The sequence below is a fragment of the Glandiceps talaboti genome, chromosome 18, assembly GCF_964340395.1.
Source record: "Glandiceps talaboti chromosome 18, keGlaTala1.1, whole genome shotgun sequence".
NCBI classification, from domain to species: Eukaryota; Metazoa; Hemichordata; class Enteropneusta; family Spengelidae; genus Glandiceps; species Glandiceps talaboti.
Genome location: NC_135566.1, coordinates 2,097,934 through 2,106,693, shown reverse-complemented (window position 1 = coordinate 2,106,693; position 8,760 = coordinate 2,097,934). Strand labels below are relative to the sequence as shown.

General features: G+C 36.7%; 1 protein-coding gene across 1 annotated transcript; it reads left to right on the top strand.

Annotated features, from left to right (window-relative positions):
* Positions 1–2,454: 2,454 nt before the first annotated feature.
* On the top strand, positions 2,455–7,458 carry LOC144449226 (DNA repair protein RAD51 homolog 3-like). The gene is made up of 8 exons (XM_078139736.1): positions 2,455–2,572; positions 3,505–3,766; positions 4,259–4,425; positions 5,097–5,227; positions 5,342–5,473; positions 5,997–6,133; positions 6,717–6,777; positions 7,285–7,458. Exons 1-8 carry the CDS (start codon positions 2,455–2,457, stop codon positions 7,456–7,458), a joined length of 1,182 nt encoding a protein of 393 aa, XP_077995862.1.
* Positions 7,459–8,760: the final 1,302 nt, after the last annotated feature.

Below are 8,760 nucleotides of genomic sequence, written 5' to 3'. Positions count from 1 at the left end.
TTTATGTGTTACTTGACGCGTTCATCGCATGGCAGATGCGTGTAAAACGTATTATGCTAGGGTGTTTCATTTATGATGGCGGCAAAAGATGAGATTCATTTTTGAAAAAAAAAGTTTCAGTATATGGCATTGCAGTCAGAAATTATACATAGTAGCAAATTTTTCCATCTGAAACTATTATTAGTTTTCAAAGGGGATTATTACAGCGAAGTACATGAGATGGTGTTGCCATGGTGACAACCTTAGAGTCGACAGATGTTAGTAATTTGAGACTATGTGTGTCTGACTTACAATCAAGAACGTATTCATTGGAGTAAAATATTATATTGGAGTAAAAGAAAGCAAGCGGTAACCATGGAAATCAAAGTTGATTCTGTACAACTAGTACTCATGATGTGTTGTTTGTTTGTGTGTAATTTATTTATTTAGTTTCTAACCGTTAAAATCAATATTGTGTATATTCAAAATGAAGGCAAATCACGGCAATAAAAATATCGAAACCACTAAATTTTGTTTATTCCATGTGTGTGTTTGTTTGTTTGTTTGTGTGTGTGTGTGTGTGTGTGTGTGTGCGTGCGTGTGTGTGTGTATGTGTGTGTGTTTATATATATACAATATATAATGTATGTATGTATGTTTGTGTGTTTATATATATATATATATATATATAATATATGTATGTATGTATGTATGTATGTATGTATGTATGTATGTATGTATGTATGTATGTATGTATGTATGTATGTATGTATGTATGTATGTATGTATGTATGTATGTATGTATGTATGTATGTATGTATGTATGTATGTATGTGATCGAATGTGTATGTATGTATGTGCGTTATCAGATCAGATAATTAAAAATCACAGCAAACTTGGACTTGTAAGGAAACATTTCACGATATGTCTAGCCGACACCTTCTAAGTTGTGAAAAATTGAAGATGAAAAGTGAGCAAAACAACCTCCATCAATAATTTCTTTCAAAACCTTCAAGTTGGAGATTATTGAATCACAAACGACTTAATTACAGCGTTTACGTGCATGTATAACTTTGTACTTGAGACGAATGAACCGTATGGGCTCACCGAAAAAATCTCGTGGAATTAAATGCAAACATGTTAAATATTTTAAAGATAGCAATGTGTTATTAAATTTTCTGTAAGGTGATCACTTCCTGTAAGTCAAATTGAATGAATTATTTCATCTTGATAGCGTAAAGATTTTACCACCTGGCCAAGCTGCCCATCGAAAACTGATCCGAGACAGCTCACACCCTTGCCGCGGCCGCCCGCGCCTACAGTCTGCACTGTGACACGAAAATCGGAAACGATTTTACCACTAGATGGCGATAGACATAATTTTACTAAACCGGAGAATCTCGGCTCTCCCGGTCACTTGGATCCTAATTGGAGTGATAAATATGTCGATGATCCTAACATTGCTATTTTTAGTCGTTGTAAAAAGATGGATACTTGTTTACTTGAAAATGAAATACTCGAATAAACAGAAAAAACAAACACACACACCTCAGCAAATTCTAATCGCACAAAAAGGATTCCAGGGTCACGGTGGTGGCTTTGTTGCTATGACGACTGCCTCGGTAATTACAGTATCCTTGCTTGTGATAAATTATTCGAATACCTTCTCAGCAATATTCGTACATATTTAGTCACAGTCCAAGAACAACGGGGATTGTTTTCATTTTGATAGCCTAGCCTAGCCGAGCCTCATTTTGCTAGCCTAGCCGAGCCTGGAAGGGGGGGGGGGGTACTCCCGCCTATTTGGTATACGTATATGTGCCACCCTTGGGGTGGGTTTTTCACCCTTTGGTCTAAAATGGTAATGTATTTAGATAAGGAGTCTAAAATGGGTTTTCTAAAAACTTGAATGGTCTAAAAAAAATAGGGTATTGGTTTTTGGTCAAAATGGGTCTAAAATTGGGTCTGGGGTTAATGACAGTGGCCGCACACCCCTGCCAAACCTGACCAGTGATACAGCACCCCCATCCCCACCCCACCCCCACCTCCGCCTAGCCCCACAGGGGCGTGTAATATTTCTTAGATTGTTGTTTTCCTGGTCCGCTACAGACTAAATATAACAACCTTTTGACTATATATTCCTACCTGTAAGGAAAAACACTAAATATTGTTTAATATTTCTACTAGTATAGAGATTGATACATTTGTAGCAGCAGGATTCGTACGATAATTTCCTAAGAAAACGGCAATCTAAGCAATAATACGTGCCCCACCCAGTGCATAGCCCATCTTGCCTTGTCAATGAATACCTAGTCTGGTAAGAGAATCCATATCGAAGCCCGCCCCCTTGCGGTTGGAAGACGAACCTAGTCTAGCCTATCGTTCAAACTTCAGAAACTTGTTATGGTGCTCCCTGGGTATTTTAGAAGGTCAAAGTTCAAGGGTTGCAGCCGGGCCAAACAAGATTTGTAAAATATGCAGCGAGATGTCGCCACTTTTCCTTTCCCACCTGATCAAAAACGAAAGCTACAGCAAGCAGGATTCCAGACAGTGGGTGATCTGTTGGAAGTCTCTCCTGTCGAATTGAGCAAAGGTTTGCGTCTGTCAATGATGGCGGGCTATTTGATTTGGTATTCACAGACTCTCTGCACTGTGTAGTTCACCTCAGGGTGTAAAGCAGGAGTGTGGGTTTCATTGGGGTTGGTTTTTTGTTATCAAAAACAGACTTCTTCTGGGTGGCTCCAACTTCAAGGATCAAAATGTCACATGATGAAGTTATTTTTCCACTTCACTCAATAACAAAACAACAACAACAACAACAACAAACATTTACTTAAAAACATTAACAGCATTTAAAAAAACAAAAACATTTTTGTAATCTTGGACTATCACTGGAAAGTATCTAGTCTAGGTCCTGACGACCGTAATTAATATGGTCCCTGTCAGGACCTAGATTAGGAAGTATCCAAAACAGTCCAGAACACATTGTCATTCACTGTTGTACTTATTCGTTGCCATGGATAACTCCTTTGTGTTCCTCGCTGAAAATCAGTAACTTTGGGGATGCAATTTTTTTCAATGAATTGAAAGTTTATTTGATTGTCTCGGCTTCAACACTTTTAATAGACTCTGTTTTAAACTGACATCCATAGATCAAAGTGATGATTACAACACCTGAACATATCTCAAACATTGTACTCCCAAACCCCTTCTGACATCAAAGCAAAATCATTCTCATTCTCGGTATAAAAGGTTTATATTTGTTTATTTCTTGAAGTGACAAGTTCGTTGTTAGTGTTAGCTGGATATAGCATTCTCACAAACCAGAGGGGTTATTTCTTCTGTGACACTGCAAAATAATGCACCTCTCTTGGCAGTGTGTCTTGGACGATGCCGTAAAAGAGGTTGTGGTTTACGAAGATGTGGAATGAATGAATAAGTGAGCGAGTAAATGAATGAATGAATGAATAGCTACATAAATTAATAAAAATATTAAACTACCACACATTTATTATTTTATCCCAGAACTTGATGTAAGTAAAGAGGAAGCATTAGAGATTTTACAATTGGTGAGAAGAGATGACAACTGTGTTGAAAATAAGAGTACTCATTCAAAGACCTTGACAAATAAATCAATGACCGCTTTAGAAAAACTGAAACAAGAGAAAAATTTGCCATGTATTATAACATTCTGTGAAGAGCTTGATGAAATCCTAGGTGGAGGTGTCCCACTTACTAAGATAACAGAATTCTGTGGAGCTCCTGGGATAGGTAAAACTCAACTTGGGTGAGTATGGCTGAGTCTGAAAACTTGGCATCAGAATCAGAATCACCATAAGATTCAAATGACTTAAAACTGAGTCTGGTGTAAGTATCGGATCAGAAGGATTCCAATAAATTCATGACGTACAACCAGTCAAACACAATAATACTGTTCCAAAAAAGTCCATACTCCTTGATATGCAAGGAATAAGTCTGCTAGTACCATGTTGCCCCTGACAAGCAATCCACGTAGGTTTGAGTGTCAATGTCGGTGTATATGTGAAAATAAGAGATGGCAATGTTGTATAATGAATATCAAGTCATCACCACAAAAGTAGCCGAACAGTAGGGCTTCTTTACAAGACTTCAAAGTCCAGTATGTTGTCAAGGTGCTATTTATCACCCCAAATCTTACGTTGATAGCAGTAAATCGAGACAGGACTTTTTCTTGACTCTACACTCACCTTTGCATTACTTTACTCCTACTCTAGTACCTTATATTTTCCTACAATTTCAGTATTCAGCTGTGTGTGGATGTACAAATACCATCACTATTTGCTGGTGTAGAGGGTGAAGCTGTTTACATTGATACTGAAGGTAGTTTTATGGTACAAAGAGTTATGGATATCGCTAAAGGCACAGTATCACATTGTCAGCATATCACACAACTGGAAAACACCCCAGGTAATCACTACTTCTTATCATATACAAAGTATAGACCACACATCGATTCCAGGTATTAATTTTCCATATCACACCCTTGCACACTTTCCCCAAATATGGTAAGTTGTGTACTTGTTGATATCTGTTCACTCAGTGATTTGTTTTTTATTTTTATCTCAATATCTTTACATTTTTGAGCATAAAATAATGTTTCCCTCTCAATTGTGGTTATGGGATATTTCTGTGTCACAACATAGAGTATATGATAACATCTTTACAGTCTGGATATAGGTTTTATAGACAAATAGTATGGCTTATTGGCCCTCCTAAAGTTGGACAGACCCTTCCACTGTATAACCTCGGTCCGTAAAACTCATCTGGGCCGTAAATATTAATATTGTCAGGCAAGTTTTCACATTGGATGATGCTTCATGAAGGGTAGAGTTCATACAGAACTGAAACTTTCATAGAAAATGAAATGACAACTCCAAAAGTGGGTTCCCTTTTCGTATGCATGTATAAATGTTGTATTTGGTTTAAACCATTTATGATTCTGATGGATAGAGGTGATTTATCATGTAATGGGGTGGGGTGCAGATGGGGGGTGGGGGGGGGGGTGGGAGTGAAATATAATATAATAAAAAGTTCAGAAAACTTTATTTTGAAATTTTTGCTTTCCTTTGTCATTTCAGAACAAAAAGAAGCCCAGAAAATGTTTACAGTGGAAAGTATACTGTCTGGTATCTATGTGTTTAGATGCAATGACTATATAGAGTTATTAGCTACCATCAATTTATTACCAGAGTTTGTACAACAACATAAGGTATGTGGTACAAGACATAGTCCATATAGAGTTGTTAGCTACCATCAATTCATCACCACAGTTTGTACAGCAACATATTACAACACATAATCTATCATGTTGTTTGTTTTGTAGATAAAACTGGTAGTGGTAGACAGCATTGCCTTCCATTTTAGACACAATTTTGATGACATGGCATTAAGGACAAGACTTCTGAATGGTTTGGCACAGAATTTGATACGAATGGCGTCACAGTACCAGTTAGCTGTAAGTATTGACATTGATATGTGTGGATGGAACTTTCCAATAAACAGTGCCCCCTAGAGACAGCTTACATGAAACTGATTTTACATAAATTGACCTTTACTATAAACAGTGCCCTCATAAGACATATCTTTGATGACATCCACAAGATATAACACTGCAGTCAAGACTTCAATGACATCCATGAGTTTATAAATGGACCTTTCTCATGAACACTGCCCTCTATAGTGATCATCAGTGTGTGAAATATAACAAAGTTCCCCAGGTATTTTCACCAGGCATACTTACCGAAATTAGAGTACAGAGTGTGAAATTCTATGTAAATTTCAATAGATTTCCATTCTCTGTTATTGGGGTCTTGAACCTACGCAAAACTTCTTGTTTTTGAAATGAATTGATAGTACATGGAATGTTAACAGATGAGTTGATAACACAATCAGTACTAAGTAGTAGTATACTTCCTGATGTCCTATTATGCCTCACACCAGACATTGTCCAAGGACATAATGCTTTCTTAAACTTGCAGGTTGTTCTGACCAATCAGATGACAACAAAGATAGCATCAGAGGGCAAAGGTCAATCCCATCTAGCACCTGCTTTGGGAGAGAGTTGGGGTCATGCTAGTACCATCAGAGTTGTCTTGTTCTGGCAAAACAACCAAAGGTTAGTAACAAATACAGTTACCGTAACATCTCCATACAAACTTTGATAATGTATACATGCTGTTCTAACAGACATGTCCCATGAAACCAAAGAACACATACCTCGCTATAATTAACTTCAAATGAAAATTTCTAGTCACAGTCAAATAATTTTTTGGAAGTGGCTCCCAAATTTTTGCTGACATATCAGGGGTTGACTACATATACAATGGGCTGTTATCACGTGTCTTGGAAGATGAACTTCTTTTACTGTTTAACATGCATCAGCTTGACTTGTGCAGGGTCTGACAAGAAATTTCATTCTTGCAAAATAATGAGATTGGATTAGTATAGAGAGAGTATTCCTGTACATAAAGTTGATCAGTCTTACAATAGCCTGAACAGATCTAAAACTAATAATTCTATGAATGTGTTGATTATTTGTATATACATTCTATATTTCAAAATTTTAGGCCATTTTTTTGCACTTGTGTATGTATACACCCACTATATTGTAATCTTTTTATTTACTGCACCTGAGTAAAAATTGCACCATATCATTTGAAACAGCACTGTGAAATCTTATTTTTGTCCTTTGTTTACAGGTATGCCAGATTATACAAATCACCAAGCAGAAAGGACGCCACTATACCTTATCAAATAACAGTATGTACATCTACCATTGGCAGATTCTTCCTGAATATGAACTTCTTTCAGAAGGAAAAGCCTTTAGCTCAATAGGATATGTGTTCATGTGTGTACTGGTGTGTATGTGTGTTTAACGAAGAGTTTACACATATCAGTGTGTGGATACAACTTTTACAATATATTTTTTTGTATTTGTCTGTGTGTGTTTTGCACAAATGCATTTTCTTTGTGTATGTGTATGTGTATGTGTATGTGTATGTGTATGTGCATGTGTATGTGTATGTGTATGTGTACAGATGTATGGGTATCTGTGTGACAGTACGTACCTATGTATGCAAGTGAATCTGGTTATACATGTAAAACTGCTGCTCAGGAGATCTACTTACCACATTGTCTGAAGTATAATTTGGAAGAATACCTGTCCTTAGTTTGATTTAGAAACCATTTTAAAAAAGATATCTGGTTACTCAAAGAATTTATGTTACTAGCAATTCAGAAAGTGTTCCTTTCATTTTGTGAATGCAGATGAATGGTATACGAAGTGCCTGTCTGGATCCAACACAGCAGAACATTACCACAGAACAACTACCAGTCACCACACAACATCTACCAACAGCACAGCAGTGCATTCAGCATGACAGAGATAATGAACTATCTTCAAGTTTTAACCCAAGGAAGCGACTAAGACCCGATGACTGAATCGATCACATATAACATGATGGGGTATGATTAGAACAGGACAGCACAATCATGAGATGATCTCGGTCTTAGAAACTAAACAAGAGAGTGAATTGGTGATGGTACATGCTATGTATGTGCGTAGACCCTCTACCAACATTGGTGGAGGGTCTATAGTATATGGTTGGATTTTGTGATAAACTCTGCCAGTGTGTTACATCTTTTATTTGTAAGAGATTGCTATCTGATCATGCAAGTATTCCCCAGTTTGTGAGAGAGTGGTATTGCTTTCTGACCATCCTACAATCTACCTCAGTAAGTGTAATGGAGACAACATGAATTAATAGAAAGACTTTCAACATCAGCAAAAATGTTGATATCAGAAAATTTTGAAAAAATAACCACAAAGAGTGATCCATATTCTTCAAATATGTTATGGACTTCTGTATCAACAATAGTGTGAACACACAAGCAGACCGAGTGATGTAATTACATACATTTTAAAACTCTCTGTTAGTCATTACAGTCTGTTTAACAATGACAACAGTTACCAATTCTACCATATGCCTGATAATCACTGTACATGATGCCCATGCTGGTATTTGCAGTGACCTTGTTCATGGCCAGGGTTTCAGTCCCATGTTGTGGTATTATACTACCAGTGGAGGCATAAGAATTACATGTATCCTACTTCTGTTCATGACAAACTTTTTTTATAGTTTTGCCAGAAAACTGTTTTTCTTACCTAACTTTCAATGTTAATCTGACTCTGGGCCTTCTAGAGTTGTTCTTGAAGTATTTTACAGACATACAACATACATTGAAAGTTCAAAATGCAAAGTTGACTTTTATTTCACAGAAGTATCAGAAAGGTCTTTGTAAATAATAAATATACATGATTTTTTTTTACAATTCTGGTATGACTTGATTATTTATTTATTTGTTGTTGCTGTGAGATCTGTTTGATGCAGTAGAACAATACTGAGAAAGTACCAATGAAGTGTACTTCAAATTACAGACTTCTCAATAAACTGGTAAGGACTAGCAAAGGGCACTGCAGAATAGGTAAACAACCGAGGCCCCCCCCCCCCCCCCCCATGATTATAACACATGTTCTATAATTTTTTGAGGGGGGGTTATGTAAATTTGGAAAGACTACCATTGTAGGCTAAAAAGTTGAAGTTGTGTATTAGTCTTTATGGTGCCAAGAAACTGATTTTTCATCAGCTGAAGACAATACATTATGTAAAATTTATAAAATATGAACTGACTGGAGTACACTTGTATTCTTGGAGGATTCCTACATGTACAGTGGAAGTGACA

What these genes read in the sequence shown, in the direction of transcription:
- LOC144449226 (XM_078139736.1), top strand. Translation starts at nt 2,455, where the DNA reads ATGCAGCGAGATGTCGCCACTTTTCCTTTCCCACCTGATCAAAAACGA. An exon ending in ATAGGTAAAACTCAACTTGG is followed by an intron (nt 3,767 to 4,258) that starts GTGAGTATGGCT and finishes CTACAATTTCAG; the next exon opens with TATTCAGCTGTGTGTGGATG. An exon ending in CGTCACAGTACCAGTTAGCT is followed by an intron (nt 5,474 to 5,996) that starts GTAAGTATTGAC and finishes TTAAACTTGCAG; the next exon opens with GTTGTTCTGACCAATCAGAT.